This window comes from Leucoraja erinacea, chromosome 1 (assembly GCF_028641065.1).
Source record: "Leucoraja erinacea ecotype New England chromosome 1, Leri_hhj_1, whole genome shotgun sequence".
Classification (NCBI taxonomy): domain Eukaryota; kingdom Metazoa; phylum Chordata; class Chondrichthyes; order Rajiformes; family Rajidae; genus Leucoraja; species Leucoraja erinaceus.
Window position 1 is genome coordinate 113,595,253 of NC_073377.1, and position 15,175 is coordinate 113,610,427.

The 15,175-nt window shown below is 43.3% G+C and overlaps 1 protein-coding gene across 2 annotated transcripts in view; it reads right to left on the minus strand.

Annotated features, from left to right (window-relative positions):
• Positions 1–15,175, minus strand: part of ccser1 (coiled-coil serine-rich protein 1) — a 1,187,217-nt gene that overhangs the window by 550,397 nt on the left and 621,645 nt on the right. For both annotated transcript variants that reach the window (XM_055641555.1, XM_055641564.1), the window contains exon 7: positions 576–653. In XM_055641555.1, the coding sequence (XP_055497530.1) occupies positions 576–653 (78 nt within the window). The remainder of the gene's footprint in view (positions 1–575; positions 654–15,175) is intronic.

Here is a 15,175-nt window from a genome sequence, read left to right on the forward strand (position 1 = left end):
CCTCTCCCCTTACTCTCAGTCTGAAGAAGGGTCTTGACCTGAAACATTACCGATCCATGAAAAGCTGGAGTACCTTAGCGGGTCAGGCAGCATCCCTGGAGAAAACATGGATAGGTAACATTCCAGGTCGGGACCTTTCTTCAGACTAGAGAAGGGTCCTTTACCCGAAACAGCACCTTTCCATGTTATCTAGTGATTGTGTCTGACCCGCTGAGTTACTCCAGCATTTGTGTCTTTCCTTGGTAAACCAGCATCTGCAGTTCATTGTTTCAACATCGCCCATTCCATGTTTTCCGGAGGTGCTGCCTGCTGCTGAGTTACTTCAGCACTGTGCCTTTTTACACCTAATAGGAAGCAACATTAAACACTGAACTTGTTTCAATAATTCCATTAACAAACATGTACAATAGTACGACACAAACCACAGTCTCCAGAACATACTTGGGACTTTCATCAGTCTTCTGGTTTTAGGGGAATCCTCTTTGGCAGAGACTTAACAAAAGGGGCACAAGGTGTTCACTGAGGGAACTGTTTCTGAGTTCCATACTGACAGACAAGGTCGCTGTGCATCCTACCTTGCAAGCAAAGGGCATCTCGATGTTAGGACTGACAGGAAGAGAATGTGTGCTGCTCGCCGGACTCATCTCTGCACTCTGCAACAAAAATGGGAAAACCGTTTCAGGGCAAGCTTCCACAACACAATCTTCTGCCAAAAACAAGTAATGCCATTTCAATGAATAGTTTTGAAACAACTAAAAGATGAATACACAAGGAACTGCAAGTGCTAGAATCTTGAACAAAACACAAAGTGCTGGAGGAACTACGATCAGCCATGATTGAATGGTGGAGTAGACTCGATCGGCCCAATGCCTAATTCTGCTCCTATAACTTATGAACTCAGCAGGTCAGGGTGCACCTGAGGAGGGAATGGACAGGTGACATTTTGAGTCAGCACTCTTCTTCAGATGGTTAAAGTTTAGGTTATCTCCGAGAGACAGCGTGGAAACAGGCCCTTCGGCCCACTGGGTCTATGCCAACCAACAATCACCCCAACACTACGGGTCAGGCAGCATCTGTGGAGGGAATGGACAAGGGAATGGTGATGCTTCTGGTTGGAACCTTTCTTCAGCAACCTTCTTTGCTCAAGATTCCAACATCTGCAGTTCCTCATTTGTGTTCCCCATTTTATTGCTTCCCATTTACAGATTCAAAAGTGGATGTCTTTGCATTTGCCACGACTTTGCCTGTTCACTTGATCTATTGATGTCTTTCTGTGTAATTCATTTCTTCTCTCTGCACTCCTTGTTGTCTTACCTATCTGTGAGTTGTTTGGTTGAAACAACAGAAGAAACAGTCTGGCGGCACAGTGGCGCAGCTGGTAGAGCTGCTGCCTCACAGCGCCAGGGACCCGAGTTCGATCCTGATCTCCGGTGCTGTCTGTGTGCTGTTTTGCATGGTCTCCCCGTGACTGCATGGGTTTTCCCTGGCTGCTTTGGTTTCATCTAACATTCCAAAGATGTGCGGGTTTGTAGGTTAACTGGCTTCTGTAAGTTGCCCTGACTAGGTAGTGAGTGGATGAGAAAGTGGGATAACATGGAACTAGTGTGAATGGGTGATCAATGGTCAGTGTGGACTAAGTGAACCAAAGGGTCTGTTTCCATGCTGTTTCTCTAAAGTAAGCAAAGTTGAGCAGAGCTTTGTTTAGTTTAGTTCAGTTTATTGTCACATGTACCGAGGTACAGTGAAAACATTTGTTGTGTGCCAACCAGTCAGTGGAAAGACTATATATAATAACATTTGAGCTGTCCATAGTGTGCAGATACATGATAAAGGGAATAACGTTTAGTGCAAGATAAAGTCCAGTAAAATCTGATTAAGATAGTCTGAGGGTCTCCAAGGAGGTAGATGGTAGCTCAAGACCACTCATAGGATGGTTCAGATCCCAGATAACAGTTGGGAAAAAACTGAGCTGAGCTAAACTAAACTAAACAAATCTTTGAACTAAACTCTTCAACTCCCCCAAATCCTCCTGCCACACACATACACCAGGGGTAATTTACAGTGGATGAATAAATGAATGAGTACGTTTATTGGCCAAGTATATTCACATACAAGGAATTTGCCTTGGTGCTCCACCCACAAGTGACAACGTGACAGACAGTGACAGTTAGGAATGACACATAAAACATTAAACATTGATAATACAATATTATTGATTAAACGTGAATTAAATAAAATACCAGAGCAAAAGGAGGCTACAGATTTTTGGTTATTGAGTAGAGCTACTACTTGTGGGAAAAAGCTGTTTTTATGTCTGGCTGTAGCAGCTTTGACAGTCTGGAGTCACCATCCAGAGGGAAGTGATTCAAAGAGTTTGTGGCCAGGGTGAGAGTGGTCAGTGATGATCTTACCCGCTCTCTTCCTGGCCTTAGCAGTGTGACCCTTGGGATATGGGGAGGTAACAGGGGCACTTAAAGGATTCATTGAGGCACACAAAGCTCTCCTGAGCCAGCACCTGAGATCAGGAACCAGGTGACTGGAGCTGTGCAGAGCAGCACTAACTGCTGCATTCTGACAACAGGAGATAAATGATCACTCCTTCGAAGCAAATCACTGCTTCAAACAAAGTGGCAGATGATATTTGTCATTTAAAAATGAAGCATGTGAAAAACTGATTCACGCTTGTACTTAGACTATCATGTACTACAATACCCAGCTGGTTACAACTGATATATTATGTTTTTTATACTGTGCTATTGAATAGATTTTATTGCAATTTTAACTTTCGTTGAATGGTAATTTTCAATCTTTGTGGGATACAGTAAATAGATTGGAGAAATTGTGAAAAATGCAACATGAGATGAAGATAGAAAGAGTGTGTTGTTGGAAAATGAATGTTAATATAGACATGAAGACCATTGAGACTACAGTGAACACTTTGTCACATTGTCGGCGCCCTATTCATGGCAACTCTGTACAATACTTTGTGTATGGTATGCAAAACAAAGAATTTCACTGTGACATGTCACATGCAATAATAAAGTATCATCATTCATTCATTCATCCATTTATTCATTCATCCAATCACATGTGTAAAGAAGGGATAGGAAGCTACAGGAAGAGGTTGAGCAGGCCTGGGCTTTATTCCTTGGTGCACAGGAGAATCTTATAGAGGTTTATAAAATCATGAGAGGAATAGATCTGATAGATGCACACTTGGCCAGAATAGGGAAATCAAAAACCAGAGGACATAAGGTTTAAGGTGAATGTGGAGAGATTTAATAGGAATCTAAGGGGTAACCCTTTCTTTCACACAAAGGGTGTATGGAATGAGCTGCCAGAGGGCATAGTTGAAGCAGTGACTATTGCAACATTTAAGAAACAGGGGAAAGTGATAGGATAGGTTTAGAGGGATATAGCCAAATGCAGGACTGGTGTAAATAGTCCTGTGGGACAAGTGTAAATAGTAGATGGTAGTGCATCTTGCAATGTACCTCACTGTAACACTCACTTTTTTTCTCTACATTTTCTGTATAGCTATAAAAATATATTTCACATTCTGTTTATATTCTCTTTTTTCCTGCCTGCGGTACTCATGTTGGTATGATCTGCCGGGTAAGTGTACAAAATATAGTTTTTGACTGAATCCCAATATACCTGACTATAATAAACCAGAATCAATATAAATACCAATGAGTATTTTAGCATATAGTGCTCAATATAAGGAGCACAAGGAACAAAGACAGTAAGAAATTGTTAAGTTGTGGATGTAGCCCGGTCCAACACAAACCAGACTCTCCACTATTGACTCCATTGACACTTGACCTGCCTTGAGAATGTAGACAACATCATCAAATACTTGTCCCACCCAGGTCATTCCTTCTTCTCCCTGCTCCCATTGGGTAGAATGCAGAAGATTGAAGAAATGCACCACCAGACACAGAAACAATTTCTTCTCAGACTCAGACTTCTGATCGGTCCTTCCATGAGCTTGGTAGAATCCAATTCTTTACCCATTGCGGACATTGGACTTTGTCTCTGGAACTGATGTGCTACAATGCTGAGAACAATAATCTGCACTAGGTAACTTTCCCTTTGTTCCACCTATGGTACTTGAGTTTGGCCTAATTGTATTTATGTATAGTATTATCTGATCAGCATAAAGCTTGCAAAATAAAGATTTTCACCGTTCCTCTGTACACTTAACAATTAGAAACCTAAACCTAACCTTAACTCAGTTAGGACAGATAGCATGGGGCATTCAAGTGAAGCTCAGGAAACATACAAGCAATTGAAGTATTTGTTGACAAAGAGTGAAATGGTGAAAGACCAAGACAAAATGGTGTAAGACAGTGGGTTGAATGGCATTTTTCCAGATTATAAACGGTACTTTGTACTACGCAAAACTGCAAAAGTATACGTAATCTTTCAATAAAGCAAGTTAATGCCATTTGAATAAGCAGCTTAGGAAGTTTGGCAGGTCCCCAACAACCCTCACAAACTTCTTCAGATGCGCCGTAGAAAGCATTTTATCAGGATGCATCAGTGTGGTTTGGGAGCAGCTCCATCCAAGACGGCAAGATATTGCAGAGAGTTGTGGATGTAGCCCAGACCATCACGCAAACTAACCTCCCTTCCATTGACACCATCTGCACTTCACTCTGCCTCGGCAAGGCCACCAGCATAATCAAGGATTAGTCTCGCCCCGGTCACTCCCTCTTCTCCCCTCTCCCATCAGGCAAGAGGTAGAGAGGTTTGAAAACACACACCTCCAGATTCAGGGACAGTTTCTTACCAGCTATAATCAGGTAACTGAACCATCCTATCACCAACTAGAGAGTTATCCTGATCTCCTATCTACCTCATTGGAGACCCTCGGACTATATCTTTAACAGTGACTCTGTGTGCTTTCTCTGGGTGCTCTGGTTTCCTCCCACATTCCAAAGACCCGAGGGTGTGTAGATAAATTGGCCTCTATGAATTGTCCTCTATGTGTAAGGAATGAATGCAAGAAGACGCAAGAAGTCAGAAGTAGGGCTCCAACCCAAAACGTCACCTATCCTTTTTCCCCAGAGATGCTGCAGCCTGACCTACTGAGTTACTCCAACATTTTGTTTCTCTCTAAGAGTGAATGCAAGAGTTGGATAACATCGAAGTAGTTTGAAAGGGAGATGAATGGCTAGTGTGGGCCGAAGGGCCTGATTCCTTGCTTCATCTCAAAACTAAAGTAAATTTGAATTGTAAAAGTAACAGTAACCAAAAATCTACCAGGTTATTGCAACTTCAGGCTTGGGTCATTGATTATATATGTTGTCCATACCCAGTCTGACTCCACGACAATGTGGTAGCTATGTGATTGTCTTCTGATGTGATCCAACAGGCTCAGGGTACGATAAGACATGGGGAACATCGCTGAGCATATCCACATCTCATATTTTGAGATACAGTGTGGAAACAGCCCATCAAGTCTGCGCCGACCATGATCGCCCACTCACTTGTTCTATCTTAGACACTGGGGACAATTACAGAAGCCAATTAACCTACAAATCTGATCGTCTTTGAAACGTATGAGGAAACCGGAGCACCCGGAGAAAACCCATGCGTTACAGGGAGAACGTACAAACTCCATACAGACAGCACCCACTGACAGGATTGAACCCGGGCCTCTGGCGCTGTAAAGCAGCAACTCTCCCGCTGTAAGGCAGCAATTCTACCGCTGCACAACTGTGCTGCCTCATTCTCATGTGGGGATGAAATGAATGAAAACATCTTAAAGTAATCAACCACAAATTAAAATAAGATGCCCAATCTGAGTTCAAAATCTCCCATCAACACCATTTATGATTTAAAGATATTTTACAAAAATGTCCTGCAGTAAATAAATAGTGGGAAAATATAAACTTTCTGAGGAAGTATGGTAAAGCAAAAGTGGTTACTTCCATTCTTTTAGAATGAAACATTATAATGGGTGCACTGCTCTTCAAAATAACTCCATGGACTGCGAAGCTTTTCCACGATGAAGATAATTTACAATGTCAGACTTCCTTTCCTCCAAACACCAAAATGATAAGCTAAATGCCCAAGTAGGCTCAATAACCTTTTCTATTACAAGACACAAGAATCTGATCTTTTCAAGGAATTTGAATAGATTAGGTTACACTGTAAACCCGTTCACAAGTTGCATCGAGGCCTGGTTCGGAAACTCAAACGGTCAGGAACGACAGGTTGGTGATGGACAGAGTCAACAACTTCACATTCCTGTGTATGCATATCACTGAAGATTGATCCTGGGCCCAGCAAATGGATGAAATCGCAGCAAAAGTCCATCAACACCTCTACTCCCTGAGATGATTGCAGAGATTCCATATGTTGATGGACACCCTCTTGAACATCTACAGGAGGGAGCAAGCTGACTGCACCACAACCTGGTTCGGCAACTCAAATGCCCAGGAATGAAGGAGATTACAGAGAGTGGTAGAGACTGCCTGGTCCATCATAGGTACTGACTTCCCCACCATCAAAGGGATCTGTAGGAGGCATGCCATTATCATCAAAGAGCCATATCATCCTCATTTCACATCTACAACTGGAAAGAAGGTATAAGAGTCAGAAAACCATGACCACCAGGTGCAAGGAGATCTTCTTCCCAACGACCATCAGTATCTTGAATCAACACTAACTTCAACTGAATTTCCACAGACTCTTTGGTTGCACTAAAGACATCTATTTAGCGCTCGTACGATGGCTATCAGTTCAGTAAATGTTGTTTATTATATTTTTTACACAAAGGGTGATGGGTGTATGGATTGAGCTGCCTGAGGAGGTCGTTGAAGCAGGTCCTATCACAATGTTTAAGAGACATTTAGACAAGTATATGGATAGGATAGGTTTGGAGGGATTTGGACAATACGCAGGCTGGTGGGATTAGTGTAGATGGGGCATGTTGGTCGACGTGGGCCGAAGAGCCTGTTTCCATGCTGTATGATTCTATGACACTGTCGATGCCTCTATCTATTATATGTGTATTGCATTTACAGACCTGTTAATCTGCTGTAAGTAAGAATTTTGTTGTTCTGTTCTCGGTACATATGACAATTAAACACTCTCGACTTGATTCTATTGAGTTTATCGGGATGCTTCTGCCAAATTGATGCTGAGGTGCAATCTGTTTTTGCACAGTGAACACAAACTCCCTCAGTCTTTCAATCCCGATAATTCCCTCTACAGATATCTTCAGCTCGGCTCAGTCTGAGAACAGTTTGTTCCTCATAACAGCTTGAGGGGTAAGAAAAATCAAAATAAAGTCAATTATTATGGTTGGCAACATAAAACGGAACAAATAAAAGAGAGCACAGCTTGCACATAACCAACTGGGAAAATGTGTCTTGCAATCTTGACACATTCATTAACTATGCTGAGAAATAATTTATGAAGGAATTGCCTCTTCAGCTTTCTGGGAGAGAATCAACTGTATTCAAACTATCATTGATTTCCAAATCGATGTCCTGCTTAAAAATGTCCATTTTGAATCAAATCTGTTTCCTCGTGGTTTGCAAGGGCACTCACAAACCATCGCGGGGGTTTCATTTTGGACTATTGTTATCTGAGGTGCCGACCTGAATTGTAGAAAGCATCAACATTTCTCCTACCTGGTCACCAATAGTGCCACTCTTAATCCCGCCCACAAAGCTGATGATTGGGCAATTACTCTGTCAATCAAGCCAGCAGCCCAGAGAGCCATGGAGTTTCAGTTTTAGTTTAGTTTACAGATGCAGCGTGGAAACAGACTCTTCGGCCCACCGAGTCCATGCCAACCGGCGATCACACTGTACATTAGCACTATCCTACACATCAGAGACAAATTACAATTTTACCAAAACCAATTAACCAACAAACCTGTATGTCTTTGGAATGTGGGAGGAAACCAGAGCTAACCGGAAGCACCTGTAGTCAGGATCGATCCCGTGTCTCTGGTGCTGTAAGGAGGTAACTCTACTGCTGCGCAACAACTGGAAACAACACTTAGATACATCGACAATTGGTGCAGGAGAAGGCCATTCGGCCCTTCGAGGCGATCATGGCTGATCATCCACAATCAGTACCCCATTACTGCCTTCTCCCCATATCACTTGATCCCACTAGCCCAAAGAGCTATATCTAACTCTCTTTTGAATGCATCCAGTGAATCGGCCTCCACTACCATCTGAGGCAGAGAATTCCACAAATTCATAACTCTCTGCGTGAAAAAGTTTTTCCTCATCTCAGTTCTAAATGGCCCCTACCGCATCTAACCCCTCTTATTCTTAGCCCATGACTGGCCTCAAATTCTTAAACCATGGGCCCTGACTTTTCCCCCAACATTGTGCAAACAGTTGTTCCTGCATTCAGCCTGTCCATCTCTTAAGAATTTATTTATACTATAAGAATCCCGCCGCTTCTTAAATTCAGCATGGCCCCCTGGTTCTGGACTCCCCATACCCCCTGATCCCCTTACCACAAGGGCCACATCTTGGGAACACCCTGTTTCCTGCATTCAGTTCTTCTCATCTCGGGGATTTCCCCCTTATCCAACCCCTCCTGGACTTAACATCCGGAACAATTTCCTGCATCTAGCCTGTCCATATATAAGATCCCTCTCATCTCCTAAATCTAGAGAGTATAAACCAATCCAGCCTTTCTTCATAAGACAGCCCAGGAATCCCGTCTCTGCATCCCTCTTTATTCATCATTTGACCAAAACTGAACGCAATACTCCAGGTGTGGTCCCACCAAGACCCTGTACAACTGGTAGAAACTCTTTGCTCCTATACTCAAATCCTTTTGTGAAAGCCTACGCTGCACTGCCTGCTGCAATAGCACCTTCAATGAATGTGTCCCTCCCCACTTCTCTCCTTTCGATAACCAGGTGCACCAAAAGGCTGTGTAGTCAATTATCTGCTCTAATCTCTATACAACCATGACTGAGTAGCCAATTCTAATATCTAAATTCACCCATGAAACCACCACCATATTACTCTCAAGATAGACACAAATGCTGGAGTAACTCAGCGGGACAGGCAGCATCTCTGGAGAGAAGGAATGGAGGACCTTTTGGTTCAAGAGCCTTCTTCAGACTGAGAGTCAGGCGAGAGGGAAATGAAGGGAACAAAGAACATGTAAGGTGTTAAAAGAACAGATGAAGGAAATGTAGAGGGGAAGTTGACAACGAGGCATACAAACAGTAAAATTAACCAGGAGGACTGTGAAACTAGCAGGAGCACACGGATGGGGAGGGACGGAGAGAGAGTGAAAGCAAGGGTTACTCAAAGTTACAGAAATCAATATTCATTCCACTGGGTTGTAAAATGCCCAAGCAAAATATGAGGTGCTGTTCCTCCAAATTGCATTTGGCCTCAGTCTCAATCTTAGCAAAACAGCTACCACTACACCACCGTGTCGCCATAGTGATTCAAACAGATATCACACACTTAGTACAAATCACTGGAGACACCACCATGCTTCTATTAGAAGCCCTTACCAAGTTTAATTTGCTACATTGCATGGAGATGCCTTTTGGGTAGACATTGTGAATAGATTTTGTTTGCTCTGCCACTGGCTTTGTGTATCGACTTTTCTGGAAAAACAGACTGTTGTGAGTCCTGCCAAATGAACTTCCTTGCCTCCAACTTACTGGCTGTCAGTGCAACATATTAGTTGATATATCAGTGTCAACAATCATTCTGTGAACTGCTTGAAACAACGAAGAGATCAGGAGGAATTAATTCACGGGAGCTGGATCTTGCTGACTTACACCAGCAAACGAACAATGTTTTCCCATTGGAAACATGAGAGGCTGCAGATGCTGAGATCTTGATCCCCATGCAACTCCCTCCCTCTGTGGAGGGAATGGGCTGATGATGTTTTCAGTAGCGATTCTTCTTCAGACTGATCGAGTTCCGGGGGGTTGGGGTGGGTGGGGGAGAAAGCTAGAAAAGAGAAGTGTGGGGAGGCAAAGTCTGGTAAAGGATAGTTGGATACAGGTGTGCAGGGGTTGATTAGTAGATGGGTGGAGACAGTGCCAAATGTTAGAAAATGAGGCAAAAGGGTGTGAGATAAGAGTGAGATGGAAAACCTGAGGGAGGAAAGTGACAAGGAGGAGAGGAATGGGGAAAATAAATGGTTAACGTGGGATTTGGGGATGAAAGACAAGCCTATGGAGGATTGGCATGGAGCAGGGCGGCTGCGGTGGTAGGAGATGGTGGGAGAAATATGTGTGCGTTGATAAGTCAAAGTTTGCCAGGTTGTTACAGAGAACAATTAAGAGTCAACCACATGGATGTGAGTCTGAAGTCATAATATAGACAAAATATAGAGGGGGGTAAAGGAAAGCTTGAGCGAGCGACATAGATGCAAGGGGATGGAGCAGAGGGGAAAGAGGGCGGGGAATAAAAGGGAAAAAGGGGGACAGAGATGGGAGAGTACGGGGATCACTAATGTGGGTCATAGGGCATGTTTCTGTGCTGTATCTCTAAAGTCTAAAGTGAAGATAAGGCCCCTGGTAGGGGTATATTATTTAAATGTTCAATATTGCATTGTAAGTCAAGTTTTTTCACTGTGACAATAATAAACCAATACCAATAATTATGATCCAAAATGTCATCTGTCCATGCCCGCGCAGAGAAAAGAGGATGTTTCGAGGACTTGAGAACCTGAGCTCTTGGTACAGGTTGAGCAGGCGAGGACTTTAGTACTTTAAAGCGATGGAGCATGAGGGGCGATCTTATAGAGATGCACAAAAATATGAAACGTTTTGATATGATAAATGCAGAGAGACTGTTACCCAGAGAAGGGAAATCAAGACCCAGAGGACATCGGTTTAAGGTGACGGGGGAAAGATTTAATAGCGTGAAATGTTTAATAGCACACAAAGGTTGGTAGGTATATGGAACGGATTGCCAGAAGAGGTAGTAGAGGCAAGTATTATCACAGCGTTTAAGAAACATCTGACAGGTACTGGGATAGGAAAGGTTTAGAGGTAAATGGGCAAAATGCAGGCAGGTGGGCAAGTGTAGATGGGGCAAAATGGTCAGCATGGGCAAGTTGAGCCAATGAACCTATCCCCACACTCTATGAATCTATGACTCTAAGGTGTTGCCTGACCTGCTGAGTTCCTGGCACCAGTACCATGTGTTGTGCTCTAGATTCCTGCAACTGCAGTTCCTTGTGTCTGAGAATTACTCCCAAGTATTATCCAAACAGGAAGCTCAAGATAGACGTGGTGATCTAAATCTATCAGTTTGTTTGTGCGTGGTCCCAAGGCCCAGCATTGCAGAAACGTGTAGTGGAGCTCGGAGATCCCACAGCAGTCAGACCTGAGTCTCCTTAATTCACAGAGCATAGAACAATACAGCACGAGGACAGACCCTTCAGCCAACAATGTCTGTGTCGAACATAGAGAGATCGAGTCATACAGTATAGAAACAGGCCTTTCGGCCCAACTTGCCCACACCGAACAACATGTCCCATCTATACTAATTCCACCTGCCTGTTTTTGGCCCATATCCCTCTGAACTTACTCTATCCATGTACCTGTCTAAATGTTTCTTAAACGTTGTGATAGTACCTGTCTTAACTACCTCCTCCATTCCATACACCCACCACCCTTTGTATAAAAAAGTTATCTCCCAGGTTCCTATTAAATCTTTCAACCCTCACCTTAAACCTATGTCATCTGCTTCTCAATTCCTCCGCAGTGGGAAAAAGACTGTGTGTTTATCCAATCTATTGATCTCCTGATTTTGTACACCTCTATAAGACCCCCCTCATCCTCCTGCAAGGAATAAAGCCCAAACCTACGCAACCTCAGTCCCTCGAGTCCCGACAACACCCTGGTAAATCTTCTTTGAATCCTTTAAAGCTTGGCAACATCGTTCCTATAATATGGTGACCAAAACTGACAAAATCCTCTAAATGTGGCCTCACTAACGCCTTGTTTAACTGTAATATGACCTCCCAACTATACTCGGTTCGGCAACTTGAATGCCCAGGAGCTAAGAAGACTGCAAAAAGTTGTAAACACTGCCCAGTCCATCACAGGTTCCGATCTCCCCAACGTCAAAGGGATTTATAGAAACAGAAACATAGAAAATAGGTGCAAGAGTAGGCCATTCGCCCCTTCTGAGCCTGCACCGCCATTCAATATGATCATGGCTCACCATCCAACTCAGTATCCCATACCTGCCTTCTCTCCATACCCCCTGATCCCTTTAGCCACAAGGTCCACATCTAACTCCCTCTTAAATATAGCCAATGAACTGGCCTCAACTACCTTCGGTGGCAGAGAATTCCACAGATTCACCACTCTCTGTGTGAAAAATGATTTTCTCATCTCGGTCCTAAAAGACTTCCCTCTTATCCTTAAACTGTGACCCCTTGTTCTGGACTTCCCCAACATCGGGAATAATCTTCCTGCATCTAGCCTGTCCAACCCCTTAAGAACCCCCTTGTTTACCAGAGTCGCTGACTAAAAAAGGCAGTCGGCATCATCAGAAACCCACACCACCCTGGCCACACACTCGTTTCACTCCTGCCATCAGGAAGAATGTACAGGAACAGCTTCTTCTCTACAGCCATAAGGCTATTAAACACTACAAACTCAAATAAGCTCAGAACTACATAGACTATTATTGTTATTATTGCACTCTAATTGTTTGTTTGTTTGTTATATGTACCTATGCGTGTGTGTGTGTGTGTATACACACATTGAACTTCTCATTTATTATATTGTTTACAGTGTACGATGCTTACGTATTCTATTGTGTTGCTGCAGTATAATGTCAATTGAGGGATATGTGATGCAGATCTCTCCATTTCCAGCATGCCCTTGTTTCTTAAGTGCCACCATCGTATCTGCCTCCATCTCAACTCCTGCAGCACATTCCAGGCACCCACCATCATCTGAGAAATAAAATCTTGCTCCTCACATCTCCTTTTAACTTTACCCCTCTAAGCTTAAAGCTATGCCTCTAGTCTTTGACATTTTCACTTTGAGGGAAAAAGGTTCTGACTGTCAACCCTGTCTATGCCTCACATTTATAATTGGTACATGTGACAATAAAATACCTTTGAAACCTTTGCAACCTAATTTACATCTTGACAATCTCACAGCAATTAATATTTATTTCAGTTTCTATGCCTGGGAACAGCTCATACCATTGTGCAATACCAATGGGACAGGTTAAATCTAGACAACTGCAATCCACATAGAACAATGCAACACAGGAACAGGCCTTTCAGCTCACAAATTCCAATCCAATTTGGTCTCTGGCGAGGTAAGGCAGCAACTCTACCTCCAATCCAAATATAATGCTCAGATAAACTAATCTCCTTTGCCTGCACATGATCCACACCCCTCCATGTCCTGCATATCCATGTGCCTATCCAAAAGCCTCTTAAATGCCACTATCGTCGTTACCTCCACCACCACCCCTAGCTGCGTGTTCCAGGCACCCACCGCCTTCTGTGTAAAAAAACTTGCCCCAACATCTCTCTTCAAATTTTGCCTCTCACACCTTCAAACTACGTTCATTGATATTTCTATCCTGGGAAAAGGTTCTGAGATACTGACTGTCTCCCCTGTCTCTGCTTCTCATAACCCAAGGGATGGCATGGTAGATAAGTGGTAGGGTTGCTGCCTTAAATCGCCAGAGACCCGGGTTCGATCCTGAATACGGATGCTGTCTATACGTTTCACCTGTGACTTGCGTGGGTTTTCTCTGGGATCTTTGGTTTCTTCCCACACTCTAAAGACATACAGGTTTGTAGTGTAAGTGTGCAGGAATCACTGGTCAGTATGCACTCGGCAGACCGAAGGGCCTGTTTCCATGCCAAATCTCTAAACTAAACTAAACTAAATTTTATACATCTCTACTTCTTTCAGGTTTCCCCCCGATCTCTGATGCTGCAGCAAAAACAATCCCAGCCTGTTCAACCTCTCCTCATAGCTTTAGACCTTAGACTTACAGCGTGGAAACAGGCCCTTTGGCCCACCGATACCTTGCTGAGCAGCGATCACCCCATAGCTAGCACAATACCACACAACAGGGAAGATTTACAATTTTTTACTGAAGCTAATTAACCTATAAACCAATGCGTCTTTCGAGTGCAGTTAGAAACTGGAGCACCCAGAGAAAACCCACAAGGTCACAGGGAGAATGTGCAAGCTACTGACAGACAGCACCCGTAGCCAGGATCGAACCTAGGTCACTGGAACTGTAAGGCGGTAATTCTACCAGTGTGCCACCCGATGGCGGCAGATTGGGAGACAAAGGGTGTGTTACTGATTTCTGATTATTTCACTTTAATTTGATGAGTGGTTACAGGGTTTTTTCCCACTAACTTCTTAAAATGTTTTGAACAGTTTTAATAGCCTGTTACTTTTTAATTATATACCTCATTTTTAATAGACTGTTTGTCAGAGGCATTTATAATCTATTAAAACTCAACCTCTGCTTTTGTGTCTGGCAAAGCAAGAATTGGAGCTTTGCCAGCTGTCAAATGCAGTCAAAGATGTTTCATGTTTCATGTTTCAGAGAGAGGCATTCCACACAGTGGAGACAAAGCATCGAGAGATTTATAGAAGTTTACCAGAATGCTGTTTGGATTAGAGGGTATCTATCATATCATATCTATCATATCATATATCATATATCTATTAAAACTCTGTGAGTGTGTGTGTGAGTTTGCATGTGAAACATATCTCTTCGAAACTTTTAAAAAGTATACTTTTAAAACTCCGTGTGTGTGGGTGGACGGCATTTTGCCTTTGAAATGTATCTCCTCGAAAACCAGACGCAAAAACACAGTGATTTTTACAATTTCGGTAGGGATTTACCTTATGAGTTCAGAAATCCACTCATTGGTCAATTACTTCCCCAGACTTTGAATGAAATTGCTCACAAAACTCACTTTTTTTTAAATTAATCGGTGCTTAAGCTGCTGACGTCACAATGCCCACATGCTCACCAATCGAAGCCCACCTGCTTCCCCCCCCCCCCCCCCCCCCCCCCCCCCCAATACAGATGCTCAGAAAGAACGAAGAAGGAACGAGCGTTCTGCAGATCGGGAGGTCACCGGCTTGCTTCTGAATCCTTTCCATATCCCCCCGCCCGATGGTAGAACATGGCGGCCATTATCG